The sequence below is a fragment of the Podarcis muralis genome, chromosome 9 (assembly GCF_964188315.1).
Source record: "Podarcis muralis chromosome 9, rPodMur119.hap1.1, whole genome shotgun sequence".
Lineage (NCBI taxonomy): Eukaryota > Metazoa > Chordata > Lepidosauria > Squamata > Lacertidae > Podarcis > Podarcis muralis.
Genome location: NC_135663.1, coordinates 74,275,245 through 74,291,105, shown reverse-complemented (window position 1 = coordinate 74,291,105; position 15,861 = coordinate 74,275,245). Strand labels below are relative to the sequence as shown.

General features: G+C 44.0%; 1 protein-coding gene across 5 annotated transcripts in view; it reads left to right on the top strand.

The window, feature by feature from the left end:
• PPARGC1A (PPARG coactivator 1 alpha) overlaps window positions 1-15,861 on the top strand; it is a 633,897-nt gene that overhangs the window by 574,161 nt on the left and 43,875 nt on the right. For all 5 annotated transcript variants that reach the window (XM_028743337.2, XM_028743338.2, XM_028743339.2 and 2 more), the window contains 2 exons: window positions 9,858-10,052; window positions 15,131-15,256. In XM_028743337.2, the coding sequence (XP_028599170.2) occupies window positions 9,858-10,052; window positions 15,131-15,256 (321 nt within the window). The remainder of the gene's footprint in view (window positions 1-9,857; window positions 10,053-15,130; window positions 15,257-15,861) is intronic.

Below are 15,861 nucleotides of genomic sequence, written 5' to 3'. Positions count from 1 at the left end.
CTGCTCACTTTGCACATGGACAAATGTGCTGGGAACATCCCTATTCATAAGTCAGGCCCAGTGTAAGGGGTTGCCCTGATTTGTGTTGCGTGATGAGGATTGATTTTGCAGAGACTGGAAGGGGAATCCACCATGTTTCTTGGCATTATATAAATGCGCTTAATATGCTAATGTTAAGATAGCTGGCAATGAATTTGCCACCGTCAAGTTCTGGACACATTTAAACATCCCTCGTGTGCAAAGCACAGTTAATGCATTTATTTAGTAATCAGCATATTATCTCATGTAGTCGGTAAACGTTGAGGCCCAAACTGCTGATAAGATCGTTTGCTTTCAGGTGTTTTTCAATATTGTGCTCAGCGTCACCTATAAATTGAGTTGAGTGACCTTTTGGTTCTGAATCAAATAGACTGCATTTCTGTGGTTTCAATTACATACACATATATATAATAGGGACCACAACAATTGCACCAGTATCTTATCGTTCTGGTTCTGTTAGCGCAGGCAAGAGTCTGATAGCTCACTCTCCTTTTCGTTCTCTGCGTTCAAAATCAAAGCCTTGGTGCCAACGAGAGGGAAGATAGGCAGTTTACACAACTGAAATCTAATCATTTAGCAGCTTGCAAGAACTGTGAATGATTTCTGGTCAAAGGATGTAAAATGTGTTGCTACAGGTTGCTAGCAAGGTAGTGTATTTGTGAGACAAATAAGTCAATTAGTAGCTCCTCCATTTATTAGAAACTTAATTGTCAGCTCAGAACGGAAACTTCTGAACTGCAACAGCTCATTAGAAGCAAGAAAACATGCAAGGGTATTCCCCCCTCAACTTTTAGTAGACTTTTGGAAATGTGTTGATGCCAGAAAACCTTAAATTTATACTGAAACAATGTATCAGCTTGAGGAGGGTGGAGGGTATTTTGTGAAAATTTACTTAGGGTGAGTTTCAGATTATTTTAGACAAAGACCTCGTTGGCCTTTGGTTATAGCTCGTGGTTTGTCTTTTTGTTGCTTGCATCCAGTTGTCTCAAGAGACCCTCCATAGCAAGTCAAACCATTGCATTACTGACCACCCTGAGACACAAACCTGGGCAGTGTATATGGAGGGCCTGCCCAGAGGACAAGACTGATGTGGTCCAAAGGAAAAAAAGCATAGCAATACATTAATAATAATAATAATAATAATAATAATAATAATAATAATAATAATAATAATAATAATTATTTATTATTTATACCCCACCCATCTAGCTGAGTTTCCCCAGCCACTCTGGGCAGCTCCCAATCAAGTGTTAAAAACAGTACAGCGTTAAATATTAAAAACTTCCCTGAACAGGGCTGCCTTCAGATGTCTTTTAAAGATAGGATAGCTGCTTATTTCCTTCACATCTGAAGGGAGGGTGTTCCACAGGGTGGGCGCCACTACCGAGAAGGCCCTCTGTCTGGTTCCCTGTAACCTCACTTCTCTCAATAAGGGAACCGCCAGAAGGCCCTCGGCGCTGGATCTCAGTGTCCGGGCTGAACGATGGGGGTGGAGACGCTCCTTCAGGTATACTGGACTGAGGCCGTTTAGGGCTTTAAAGGTCAGCACCAACACTTTGAATTGTGCTCGGAAACGTACTGGGAGCCAATGCACATCTCTCAGGACCGGTGTTATGTGGTCCCGGCGGCCACTCCCAGTCACCAGTCTAGCTGCCGCATTCTGGATTAATTGCAGTTTCCGGGTCACCTTCAAAGGTAGCCCCATGTGGAGCACGTTGCAGTAGTCCAACGTGCCAACATGGCTGTAGGAGTTTTGCACCAACATGGCTGTAGGAGTTACAGCCTAAGGGAGTTACTGATTTTTCCGAAGGAGGCTAAACTACAGCCCCGGGTTTGGATGAGAACACTAAGCAGAACTTACAGCTTCTCAGAGCAGCAGCAAAATGATGGGGGAGGAACAAAGTGACTATGATCTCTGCTCTACGAGCCCAAGCATTTGCTTGTTCACAAAAAGCCATGGTTTGCCTTGCGGAAGGTGATTGCAGCAGGGAGTCTTTTGTATCTTTGGCTGTTTCCATGCTTTTTGGAACCCTGATTATGCAGCGTTGTAAAATGTGAAAGGAGTCTCCATGGAAGCTGGCCGTCCCTTCCTGTAAGCTGGACTGTAGTGTGAACAGTGGTATGGGCAGAGCTAGCATGCTTGTTCCTGCTGCTGCCTCCTCACATGCTAATTAACGCTTCAAAAGTAATATCTGACTAAGGTTATTGATGCAATGAATTTAGAGAGGCACCTTTGTACTTAACTGACCAAGAATGCAGCCATAAGCACTATCTGTAGCGTATGCTTCTGAAAGTGATTCCCATATCCACAAGGTATTGTCAGTATTTTGTGATCGTGTCAGAGGAAGATAATTGGGTGATACTGTTCCTTTCTAACCTATTTCTTACATAAACACCCTTTCTCGCTGAAATGCTACCTTCGGTTTGTGTTGTGCATAGATCTTGTCACAAAATATTCAGTTTATTTTAGTGTTTTGTGTTCAAATGTTTTGACAGTGCCAAAGAACAGTATGGGATTTCTAATTGAGTGGGATTCATGGAAGGAATCCAAGCATAGTGTGGTTGTATAGTATTTTAAAACAATTTTGTTTGGGGGTTTCTTCTGTTACGTAGAAAAAGGGAAAGGCAGGTAGCATTGAAAAATGGCCATGAAAACAGAAGGGGAAGTAAACTTTGAGCTGGCACTGGTTAGAGAATAAACTGAACAGAAAATGCTCAGGGAACTTGACAAAAAAGAGAGTTCTCTTCATGAACAGGAGCTGTATGTTCAATTTCAAAAAGAGTCTAAGTTCTAAAAAATAAAATTTATTCATCTGGTGCCAGTTTGAGGTTCTTTTTGGTTAATTATTATCTGTAATGATAACTATTAGCTGTAATAATAAGTTTTGCTTCAATGAATAACGTGTCTCGCCTCTGTTTTTCATACTAGACAACACTTGGTGTGAGACTGCCACACGACTTGTGTTGTGAATCAATGTGGGGAAAACTTGAGATTTTAAATACTAATTAATGTATTTTTTTTTACTATTGAAAATATGGACAAATTCATTTTGGCAAAAAAACACTGCTTGGAAAGTTGTTGTTGTTTTCTGCTCAAGTATTTAGGAAATCTCTATATGGCACCCTTTCACAGTGCCATCCAGACTATTTATGGGATCGTTTCAGAGGGGTGCTGAGTGTGGCACTCTCGCTCATTGATCCTCCTGCTCAGCACCTGTCTGGAACTGTTCAGTCCTCATCAGGATGAGGCTACCTCATATAATTGCTGGAATGTCCCATGTGGAAGATGAGCCTCATAAGCAGCAATGCTGGAATAGTGAAATTTACAGCTTTTGGCTGCGGCAAAGCTTTCTCCCTGCGCTGTCAACACCACAGCTCACACCACGAGCACAAAGCAGGGAGTCGACACTTTAATGAACGTTGCGCGGAGATGGATCTGTTATAATAATAATTGCAATCACACTTTTTGGTTATGCAAAATGACCTTCTCTGAGTTTCTGTAGACTTCTGCAAGCTGAAATTATGGTCTTTGATGTGCTGTGGGTACTAGCTACAGTGATACCTCGGGTTAAGAACTTAATTTGTTCCGGAGGTCCGTTCTTAACCTGAAACTGTTCTTAACCTGAGACACCACTTTAGCTAATGGGGCCTCCCGCTGTGTGATTTCTGTTCTCATTCTGAAGCAAAGTTCTTAACCCAAGGTACTATTTCTGGGTTAGCAGAGTCTGTAACCTGAAGTGTCTGTAACCTGAAGCGTATGTAACCTAAGGTACCACTGTACAGTGGTACCTCGGGTTAAGTACTTAATTTGTTCCAGAGGTCCATACTTAACCTGAAACTGTTCTTAACCTGAAGCACCACTTTAGCTAATGGAGGCCTCCTGCTGCCACCGCGCCGCCGCAGCCCGATTTCTGTTCTTATCCTGAAGCAAAGTTCTTAACCTGAAACACTATTTCTAGGTTAGCAGAGTATGTAACCTGAAGTGTATGTAACCTGAAGCATATGTAACCCGAGGTACCACTGTATTAGTTTTCGGTGACGTACTCCAGCAGCTTGGATAGTAGCTGGGGGAAAACTGATTTGCTGTTGCAATGGGTTGAGCAAAAGTATTATGATGCACGGGACAAGAACTGATATGGTTTTAAAGACAACCCCTTTTAGCCTGTTGAGCAAGTCTGGCATTCCACCTGTGCAGCCCCTTAAATCTGGGGTAGGCCAGCCCACCTGATGCAGCAGATCCAGCTTCAAAATCCACTTTCCCCGCAAATTCCTTGGCACAATCCCTTAGTTTCCAAGCTCTATATGCTACTGTAACCAAGCAACAAATGCATTTTCTCTCCCCGTCTCCCTCTCCTTCCTCTGTTGTCTCACCTGTGCCTAATAATAGATTGTAAGTTCCTCAAGGCAGAGACTTCTACACACAGAAAGAAAGCTTTCCATTGGCTAGAATGGGGAAGCTCTCTCTCTTTCCCTCCCCTCCCCATCCTAATTCCATGAGTGAGGACACTACGGAGTAGATGATGATGATGATGATGATGATGATGATAATAATTTATTACTTATACTGGGTCTTCCCAACCACTCTGGCTGGCTCCCAACAGAATATTAAAAACACAATAAAACTTCAGACATTAAAAACTTATCTAAACAGGGCTGTCTTCAGATGTCTTCTAAAAGTCAGATAGTTGTTTATTTCCTTGACATCTGGTGGGACGGTGTTCCACAGGGCGAGAAGGCATGAGCCTTCAGTTCCTCATTCATGCTGATGGCACTATGGCTATTTAACGCCCCTTCCCACTCTTATTTCTATACTTGTAAATATACCCATTTCAAAGACCATCAATACACTCATTTCTCAAGAGAATGAATGGACCCTGTAAGAGGCTTGCCCCGCAACTTCATATTGCTCAGGGAGAAGGAGAGCAAAACAAGACCCTTTCCTTCTTACCACCTTTTCTCAGCGCTGCTTTGGCTATGTGAACTAATAAAAATGTTTCCGTATAAAACAGTGTTTTGGAGCCAGCAACATGGCGAAACTTCGCAAAGGTTATCTCCCGACGTCATTTGTGAACAGACATGTGTTGGCTGGGTAGCGTACCACCGTCCGTGGTGACTTTGATTTATTTGCTCTGTAAATTGGGACTGGAGCAATAATGGAAAGTGACATTAATTGTTTTAACAGAGTCCTCTTTGTCACATCATTTGCTTTCCTCTGAGGGGTGTTTGATTGTTTGAAACTTGTACGAAAAACTAATGGAAATTGCTATGATGAGGGCCAGTGTCCACTCCACATTCCGACTTTGAATGTCGGAGCGCTTCAGTGTCTGTTTGAAAGCGCAGATGCCAAGCGCTGGAACAGCAAAGGCTGGAGCTTCGGGAAGGGTCCGTATTATCAAAGAAAGAATGCTGACCTGGAAAGGATTTTTAAAAAGAAAAAGTTCTGCTGTGGAGGCTGGATCCACTGCAGTTATACATGCTGAAGAGATTCTGCTTGTGGAACGAGTGACATGAAGGACTCCCATAGTTCTTTCGGTTGTAGCTCTTGGCTAGGGTTCTCTCCTTTAGGGGAGCTGTATGTATTGGGATGTGGGTGAATCTGTGGGTTAAACCACAGAGCCTAGGGCTTGCCGATCAGAAGGTCGTTGGTTCGAATCCCTGCGGCGGGGTGAGCTCCCAGTGCTCTGTCCCAGCTCCTGCCAACCTAGCAGTTCGAAAGCATGTCAAAGTGCAAGTAGATAAATAGGTACCGCTCCGGCGGGAAGGTAAACAGCAATTCTGTGCGCTGCCCTGATTCGCCAGAAGCGGCTTAGTCATGCTGGTCACATGACCCGGAAGCTGTACGCCAGCTCCCTCGGCCAATAAAGCGAGATGAGCGCCACAACTCCAGAGTCGGTCACGACTGGACCTAATGGTCAGGGGTCCTTTTATCTTTACCTTATGTATTGACCACCCAGGGCTGGCCCACTCATGAGGTAAAGTGAGGTGACTGCTTCTGGCAGCGGGATCCACAGGGGCAGCAGATTCCGATATCGAACTTTCCTCCCGCCTTGTTCCCGATGACGATCTTTCCCCACCCCTTCTTCCCTGATGGGAGTGGGTGCCATTTTGTGGTTTGCCTCTGGGGGCCAAAATGTCTTGGGCTGGTCCTGTGATCACTATCCCAGATAGAATTAGGCATACAAATCGTTCGTAAAGGCTTCTACCTATTTGATTCTTCTAATTCCTTGTTTATGTGCAGAGCCTTCCAAGAGAGGTTTGTGCTTCCTTTTAAATTCCACAAATGTTTCTGGACGAGGCGGGACCGTTTCATCTGATGACAACTTAATGATGTGTGGAAACTTCCCACTGGGTCATTTCATTAGGCTCTTAACAAAACTCTCTCGACTTTCCTTGAAATCCTACATGTTGTTGCTTTTTTTACTTGAGGAGGAACCTCAAGATTTGAGCTTCATATTTCATATTTATGCTAAATTCTGGTATCTACTTGAAACCCCCCAAAGGGTTGTGTTTCACTTGCCTTGCATATACAATGCTAGGGTTTGGGACCCTGGCAGAATCCCATAAATGGCCCTTGACCAGAGTGGATACAACTGTGAAGGCCGTGGCAACCATCCCAGCGAAGCCAGAATGGGTCTTAAGGAAGCAATAATAATAATAATAATAATAATAATAATAATAATAATAATAATAATAATAATACAATAATAATAATTTATTATTTATACCCTGCCCATGTGGCTGGGCTTCCCCAGCCACTCTGGGCAGCTTCCAAAAAAATATTAAAATACTGTAATACATCAAACATTAAAAGCTTCCCTAAACAGGGCTGCCTTCAGATGTCTTCTAAAAGTCTGGTAGTTGTTGTTCTCTTTGACATCTGGTGGGAGGGCGCCACCATTGAGAAGGCCCTCTGCCTGGTTCCTTGTAACTTGACTTCTCACAGTGAGGGAACCGCCAGAAGGCCCTCAGCGCTGGACCTCAGTGTCCGGGCAGAACGATGGGGGTGGAGACGCTCCTTCAGATATGCTAGACCAGTGTTTCCCAACCTTGTGCCTCCAGCTGTTTTTGGACTACAATTCCCATCATCCCTTGCCACTGGTCTTGGGATGATGGGAGTTGTAGTTCAAAAACAGCTCCAGCTGTTTTTGGACTACAATTCCCATCATCCCTTGCCACTGGTCAGGGATGATGGGAGTTGTAGTTCAAAAACAGCTGGAGGCACAAGGTTGGGAAACACTGTGCTAGACTAAGGCCAATATGATTATAAGGCCCATTTAGACATCATGGAAAGTGTGTTGTATAACTGTGTGCTGAATTAGCAGAGTCACATACCACTGACTTCAGGTGTTATGTGCATGTGCTGTAATTACATGCACAGTCCAGTGCGTCTAGTCCCAGCAATGTGTGAACCGGGATGGGGGACGAAGTCTCTTACTTCTTGTTACTTATCAAACTGTGTTAACAATTTAGTCCTGGTTTTCTGATGTAGTCCCCATTGCCTTAAAAGCAAGGAGAGAATGGGGGAAATTCAAGTTTATTGGGTGTATTATTATTATTATTATTATTATTATTATTATTACTGCTATTATTGTTAAAATTAAGATTTGTATACCACCCTTCATCAACAGATCTTAGGGTGGTTTATTGAAAGAATGATATAACATCTTCAAAGAAGTATATGTTGTTTTATTTGTTGAACCTTTATTCATCCCTAATAAAGAGCAAAACGCTGAAGTTTTTATGTGATCAGACCCAACATGCATTGGATTTTAGGTGCGCTTAAATCGATTAAGTGTTGCATCCAGCACATGTCGGTGGGACACTCATTTATTCTGCACACTTGGGTGATGGAAATAGGGCTGTAAACTCCTTTTTGTCTTGAAATAATAAAACGATCAAACATTATAATTGTATGCATGTGTAATTGTTTCCTGAACTGCTCTGTTGCCAAAAGGAAGATTTAACTGAACAGGAGTTAATTCAGTTAAGATCAATCTAAGCTAATCTCTATGGAGAAAAGCCTTTATTTTGAGGTTTGCACTCTGATTCAGGTACTGCCCCTTTGCCCGTTCCTGGGTGGTATTAAACTACTTAAGTGTGACATCTGTGGAGAATATCTAGTCTGCTTCCCTTTTCTTTCTCTTACTGAGAATTGTATTTGGCTGCCAGCAAAGTCTTTGCATGGGCTCCACAGGGAGTTTTTCCAAGCCCTAAGTCATTAATAATTGCTGCGACAAATCTCTAAAATATAATAAGTGCTTTTATTTTTTCCTCCCTGCCTTCCAAATATACGGATGATAATTAGAACGTGTTGCATTGAGAAAGGCAGGGATATTAAATATATTTGATTTGACACAAACAAGTCCCTGGTACTGAAATAAGATATCTAGTACAAATTAACGTTGCAGCCACATCTGATTAGGAATTAATCTACTTTTTATAATTGCAGCCTGAATTAGATAAATGCATACAGTAGTTGTATTGAGCACTCAAACTACATAACAGGAAAGGACAACTTCAAAGGCAACCTGCAGAATACATTTATTTAAAAAAAAGAAACCAGGAGTTTTCCATTAATAATAAGAGCATTGATTGCTTTTCTTCGAAATGCATATAAATGAGAAGTTTCCCATTTCTGGTAGTGGGAGAAGGCATCTGGAGAGCCAAAGAGGTCTTTGACATTCTTTCTTGTACAGCTCTCCTCATTAGCTGTCTTGCTTCATCATCCTTGTAGTTTTGTTAGATGTATTAGTTTCAGTGGTGGTGAGTTGTTGCAGCAACATCTTGGGTGTAGTTCATAGGACACATGGGTGTTGACTGAGCTAAATATATTCCTGTTGGATTAAGAATAGGGAAAGGGATGAAGAAACATTGCAAAGCATAATGTGGAGCAACTGTTGCAAAAGGTGTGCGCTACCCTGAAATTCAAACTGAGTTACCGTACTTTTCTGTCTATAAGACGAGGATTTTTTTATTCAAAAATTATGTCTAAAATTGGGGGTCGTCTTATACAGTGGTACCTCGGGTTACAAACACCTTGGGTTGCAAACACTTCGGGTTGCAAACTCCGCTAACCCGGAAGTAGTACCTCGGGTTAAGAACTTTACCTCAGGATGAGAACAGAAATCGTGTGCTGGCGGCGCGGTGACAGCGGGAGGCCCCATTAGCGAAAGTGGTACCTCAGGTTAAGAACGGATCTCCGGAACAAATTAAGTTCGTAACCTGAGGTACCACTGTACATGGATAGTGCATAGCGGGGACATGGGATTGGTTCCTGCTGTGAGCCAGAGATTGTCAGCAGTTATAGGCCATGTTATTGGTGGCTGCAGCAAGGGCTGTTGTTGATTGGCTGCCGCTGCTGCAAATGGGCAGGCGATTGGTGGCTTCTGCTGGCGAGGGGACAGACGATAGGTGGCTTTTGCAACACGTGTGAGAGGCAGTGAGTTAGTGATTCCCCCCCCCCCAAAATAGCTCAACAACTCTGGGCAATCTCCCCCCCATTTTCTAAATTTGGAGTTCCCCATAATAGGGGGCGTCTTATACACAGAGGCATGTTACACACAGAAAAGTATGATACATTGGTACCTCGGGTTAAGAACTTAATTTGTTCTGGAGGTCCGTTCTTAACCTGAAACTGTTCTTAACCTGAGGTACCATTTTAGCTGAAGCGTCTGTAACCCGAGGTACCACTGTACTTAGTTAGCACTTTGCGCCCTCAAAAATTAATTGGGCCAAATCCTGTGTTATATGGCTATGTAAGTCCTACAACCCCCTTCCCGACTCACCTTTTTTCCTCCCCTGTTCTCCTGCTTTTGCAGAAGATAGACGAAGAGAATGAGGCAAATTTGCTAGCAGTTCTCACAGAGACATTGGACAGCATCCCTGTGGATGAGGATGGACTGCCTTCATTTGATGCCCTGACGGATGGAGATGTGACCAATGAAAACGATGCCAGCCCTTCGCCGATGCCCGACGGCACCCCTCCACCTCTGGAGGCAGAAGAGCCGTCTCTAGTAAGAATCTACCTTCCTAGTGTTTAACGGGAAATGGAGGTGCCCTCTCACTATCCACTGCATGGGTATGATGTAGCCACAGTAAGGTTCGGTCTTTTCGTTTTTAAAATGAAAACCCAAAGGAAGCTTAATCACACTTGGGCATTTCAGACAGAAAGCCCAGGATAAACATGTTTGTTGGAGAAACAATGGTATTGCCTGAATGTTTTTCTTCCGATAATGCACACTCTTGCTAATTCAGAAAGGGAATGTTTTGAATATGTGTTTTCTCATTAGGAGATCTCTGGTATGTGTGTACTAGTTTCACATTTAATAATGTGTTACCAAGATGTTGTTGTTGTTTAGTGACCCCATGGACCAGAGCACGCCAGGCACTCCTGTCTTCCACTGCCTCCCGCAGTTTGGTCAAACTCATGTTTGTAGCTTCAAGAACACTGTCCAACCATCTCGTCCTCTGTCGTCCCCTTCTCCTTGTGCCCTCCATCTTTCCCAACATCAGGGTCTTTTCCAGGGAGTCTTCTCTTCTCATGAGGTGGCCCAAGTATTGGAGCCTCAGCTTCAGGATCTGTCCTTCCAGTGAGCACTCAGGTCTGATTTCCTTAAGGATTGATAGGTTACGAAGATAGCTTATTAATAAAGGCTGGATTCACATTTGGCTCACATCCGTTAACAACTCCTTGGATTGTGTTAGTAAGTGGATGAAAGGAAGATAATTCTTTTCATATGGGAATTGGCAACTGAAAACGCCTATGCCAAATCTGAGGGATAAGAGTTGGCCCTCCATTTGCCAAGCCAGAAAGATGTTGAAGTGGTGACTCCTCAGAATGGGCCTCCTATAAAACTAGCCGCAGACTAGGACCCTATCAAATGGCCAGCCTCTTGCTCAATGAACTGAAAAGATTTATTGATACTCAGTAAAACGCCTCCAAATTTTTAAGGCCACAGCTACGCTACCAACTTTAAACAGGTTCAGTTTTTGTTCCCTCTTCCCCCTCTGTGTGAAATATTTGTAATAAATAAGCTACATCTCTGTTAGGGTGCCTAGAATTTATAGTGTTTAACACTGTTGTCCACCTACAGTTCTCTAAAGTCTTTGAGGGAAACCACAACAGTGTTTCTGTTTTGCATTTTTAGACACAAGTTAGATGTGCAACTAAAAGATGTAACGTGTGAAGGAGCCCATAGCAGCAATATCATAATTCCAGATCAGTATTCTGTAGCAGAAGCAAGGATTAGAATGAGAAGGGAGAGGAGATAGTGGTAGAAAATGGAGGAAAAAAATGAAGTCCTAGAGTCTTTCTTTTTTGGTGTGTATAGAGCCCAGTGTGATGCCTCCTCATGCTCTTTTTCAGATGTGCTAAGGGGCCCTCAAGAAATGTGTCAGGACAAACCCTACAGTTTGCTTTGTCTTGAGAGAATAGTACCCTCATTAACAGCAAATATCCATTGCTGCCAGATCTGTCACTACAAAAGTGACTGCTAAGATTTTCAGAAAAACACCAACCCCTAACTTTACAAAAACCAATTCTGCTGCCAGAGGACTCTTTTATCTTTTGGTCATAATGGAATCGAGAAGTTCAGCACCTTATAGTTTTGACTATCAAGATGACTTGCAATGTACATTTCCTGAATGATTTTATCAGCTACCAAGAAGATTTGTATTCACTCTGCCTGGCGGAGAAATCTAGCCAATTGCCAGGCCTTGTTTACTTTGAGATGTAGCATTGTCCTTCATATTGTGCATTTGTATCCCTATGCTATAGACTTTCCTCTACTGTAGGCAAAAGTTGTCTTTTGACAAGTGAATCCCACTTTGTCGGAAGAGAAGATGTCGGAACCATGCAAAAAACAATCAGTTCAATCTTCAGTCAAATCACTTTACATTTGACGTCTCTTTGTCCATCTGTGGTCCATGTTAAGGTGCACCACCTTTGAAAGGTGTATTGCAAAGAGGGCTTGGCTCCAGGGCTGGCTAGATTTTATTGGCCCCTGAGCACCATTCTGTGCATGGGTCCTTGAGCTTGCCATTGTTTAGTCATGTTTGACTCTTCGTGACCCCATGGACTAGAGCACGCCAGGCACTTCCCTCTTCCACTGCCTCCCGCAGTTTAGTCAAACTCATGCTGGTAACTTTGAGAACACTGTCCGACCATCTCGTCCTCTGTCGTCCCCTTCTCCTTGTGCCCTCCATCTTTCCCACCATCAGGGTCTTTTCCAGGGAGTCTTCTCTTCTCATGAGGTGGCCAAAGTATTGGAGCCTCAGCTTCAGGATCTGTTCCTTCCAGTGAGCACTCAGGGCTGATTTCCTTAAGAATGGACATGTTTGATCTTCTTGCAGTCCATGGGACTCTCAAGAGTGTCCTCCAGCACCATAATTCAAAAGCATCAATTCTTCGGCGATCAGCCTTCTTTATGGTCCAGCTCTCAATTCCGTACATCACTACTGGGAAAACCATAGCTTTAACTATACGGACCTTTGTTGGCAAGGTGATGTCTCTGCTTTTTAAGATGCTGTCTAGGTTTCTCATTGCTTTTCTCCCAAGAAGCAGGCATCTTTTAATTCCATGGCTGCTGTCACCGTCTGCAGTGATCATGGAGCCCAAGAAAGTAAAATCTCTCACTGCCAAAGCAAGTGGCTGGCAGTTATGACTGATGTTCTGCAGCCTTGTTCATGTGTCAGAGCAGTCATATAAAGCTTTTTAAAAAAAGTTTGACTTGAATTTCAAGGGCTCAGGATGGCTTTGGATGCTGATAGGTGTTTATTGCTGACTCCTGGTTTGCTTGGCTCAAGAGAATTTCTCACATGGAAGGAAGACATTGTGGAGAGCTGGAATCTCCTTTCCTGTCTCTGCTTCCTATATTTTCCTTCGCTTCATACTTCTCTGCGTTGCCTGGATCCAGCCAAACAGGTTGTGATGAAGGGGAGAATGTACATCCCTATGCAGGTGCATATGAAATAAAGTGTGTAGTTACGTTCCTATGTGTATATGGCAACATACGGTCATGACTCTTATGAATCTGAAAGACTTTATCTATGCCCTTGGGCACAATCTGCATTTGAAATTGGTTGTGTGGTTCCCCAGGTAAAACAGCCCCCACCTTGGCTGTTGTTTGTTAAATCATGAATGTAATACAGTATACCTTTTCAAAAAACAAAAAAACAACCATCATTTTTGGCCTAGGGATAAGTATTAATATATCACATTTTAGTGTGTAAAATGGTTTTGTAAGTCTTACGTTGCTCCTCTTTTTGACAACTCTGGGAAGCAGACGTTTTATCTTTTGCGTTCCATGGTATCTAAGGCTAGAAGCACAGAATTCCTTGCATTTAGGAACTTTTTGCATTTAGGGGACGCAGGTGGCGCTGTGGGTTAAAGCCTCAGCGCCTAGGGCTTGCCGATCGAAAGGTCAGCGGTTCGAATCCCCGCGGCGGGGTGCGCTCCCGCTGCTCGGTCCCAGCACCTGCCAACCTAGCAGTTCGAAAGCACCCCCGGGTGCAAGTAGATAAATAGGGACCGCTTACTAGCGGGAAGGTAAACGGCATTCCGTGTGCTGCGCTGGCTCACCAGATGCAGCTTGTCACGCTGGCCACGTGACCCGGAAGTGTCTTCGGACAGCGCTGGCCCCCGGCCTCTTGAGTGAGATGGGCGCACAACCCCAGAGTCTGTCAAGACTGGCCCGTACGGGCAGGGGTACCTTTACCTTTTTAGGAACTAATGCAGAACTCTTGTGTCGCTCATTATGCTTGACAATCCTGGTAAAGGTTCAGGGTCAGAGTTGAAGTGCCCTTCCCCTTAAAAAGCTCATGAAACAACTGGTGACACAACTCCAGTTTTGAGGGGTTAGGTTGGCAATTTTGAATCATAGAATCAAAGAATTGTAGAGTTGAAAGTCTATTAAACATTAAAAGCTTCCCTAAACATGGCTGCCTTCAGATGTCTTCTAAAAGTCTGGTAGTTGTTTTTCTCTTTGACATCTGGTGGGAGGGCGTTCCACAGGGCGGGTGCCACTACCGAGAAGGCCCTCTGCCTGGTTCCCTGTAACTTGGCTTCTTGCAGTGAGGGAACTGCCAGAAGGCCCTCGGCACTGGACCTCAGTGTCTGGCTCTAACCAACTGAGCTATGCAACTTCTCATATGATCCTCACAATATATCAAGTCAGGGTACTTCTGCCCGTGCTTGGACCCTGTCAGTCCACTTAGCCAACTACATCCAGTGTGTACTGTGCAGTTGGCATGACTGACTTCTGCCTTGATTGCAGGGGATGGCCTGGGACATTGGCCATGCCAGTGATGCTTTCTGCACTTCTGGTTGCACTACAGTGCACAAGTAGGAGCATGCAGGAGCTAAGATTTTTTAGGACCGCAATGCCTCCAGAACCACCTCTCCTCATATGAATGGACCCAGACCCTGCAGTCATCAGCTGAGGCCCTTCTTCATATGCCTTCTCCACGATAGGTCTGGAGGGTGGCAACACAAGAATAGGCCTTTTCTGCGATGGTTCCCCATTTGTGGAATGCTTTCCCCAGGGAGGGTTGCCTGGTGCCTTCAGTACATATCTTTAGGCACCAGGTGAAAGCATTTCTCTCCAACCGGGCCCTTGTCTGATAGGGAGGGGGGTTATTGGTGGAGTTTTCTGTTTGTTTATTAAGTATTTTGTGTTCTCAGTGTGCATTTCTAGATTCTAGGCCTGCGGGACAGTCATGTATGAAGCAGAATGCATTAGGCATAGACAGGAATAGTCCAGCGTTTATAGGCTTAAACCATACGAGCATTTCCCAAATTTTACTGGCATGAAGGGATTTATGGTTTTGCCACCCATGGGGGCCCTGTGCAAATATTGCTTCCACGTGTGGACTTCCAGCAGCCGTGGGGCAAGGCAGGGAAGTCTATTGTTCAAAGTCCTCCTTTTCCATCTTGCATAGCCTCTATACATGTTGATATTTGTCCGAACTGGACCCGAGACTCATAAATTCAGATGAAACCTGAGGAACGGAAGTGCATAACCTTATTTCTTTTTCTTCCCAACCTTTCCCCTTCCGCACCCACCCCAAACCTTTCCCCTTGTTATCCTTGCAGCTTAAGAAACTCTTGTTGGCGCCAGCTAACACCCAGCTAAATTACAATGAATGCAGTGGCCTCAGCACACACAACCATGCAAACCATGCCAATCACAGGATCAGAACAAGCCCTGTGGTGGTTAAGGTACAGTGCAATACATATCAAGATGGTTTTAAATAGTTTCCTTTTCCCCCATTAGTGCTCAGACATTTACCTGGCCAGTGCACAAGGAGTGGGATATGTCTCAAAGTTTCACCTGTCTCCCTAAGCAATGTTGGATGCAGGCACTCTGTGCAGAGGTCCATATACACAATGGCCCAGTTTCCATGATCACACACACACCTTTTTTGTGTGAAAGCAAAGGATCTTAAAACTGGGCCATTGCACATACAGACCTCAACACAGAACATCTTGTTATTATCTGTGGAGAGGGAAAAGGAGAGATGTGCATCTACTCTTTCTGTGCACAAACTGAATTTTCAACCCAATAACTGCACCAATAGCCTGGTACCTTATCTCAAATTGTGGGGTTGGGGCAGAAGCGGTGGGGTTTTGTCCATATGTGGGGGTGAGGGGATATCATAAAGAGAAGCTGCTTCTGTTCATTTTTTTCACTCTGAATAATTCATGTTATGCCTTCCACCCCCCTTTCTTGGCAGCATTAACGCATTTTTAAAGGCCGCTCTTCTTTCCCCCTCCACAGAATTGTAGACAGTGCCATTAAAATATTACTGATGGGCTGATGTGTT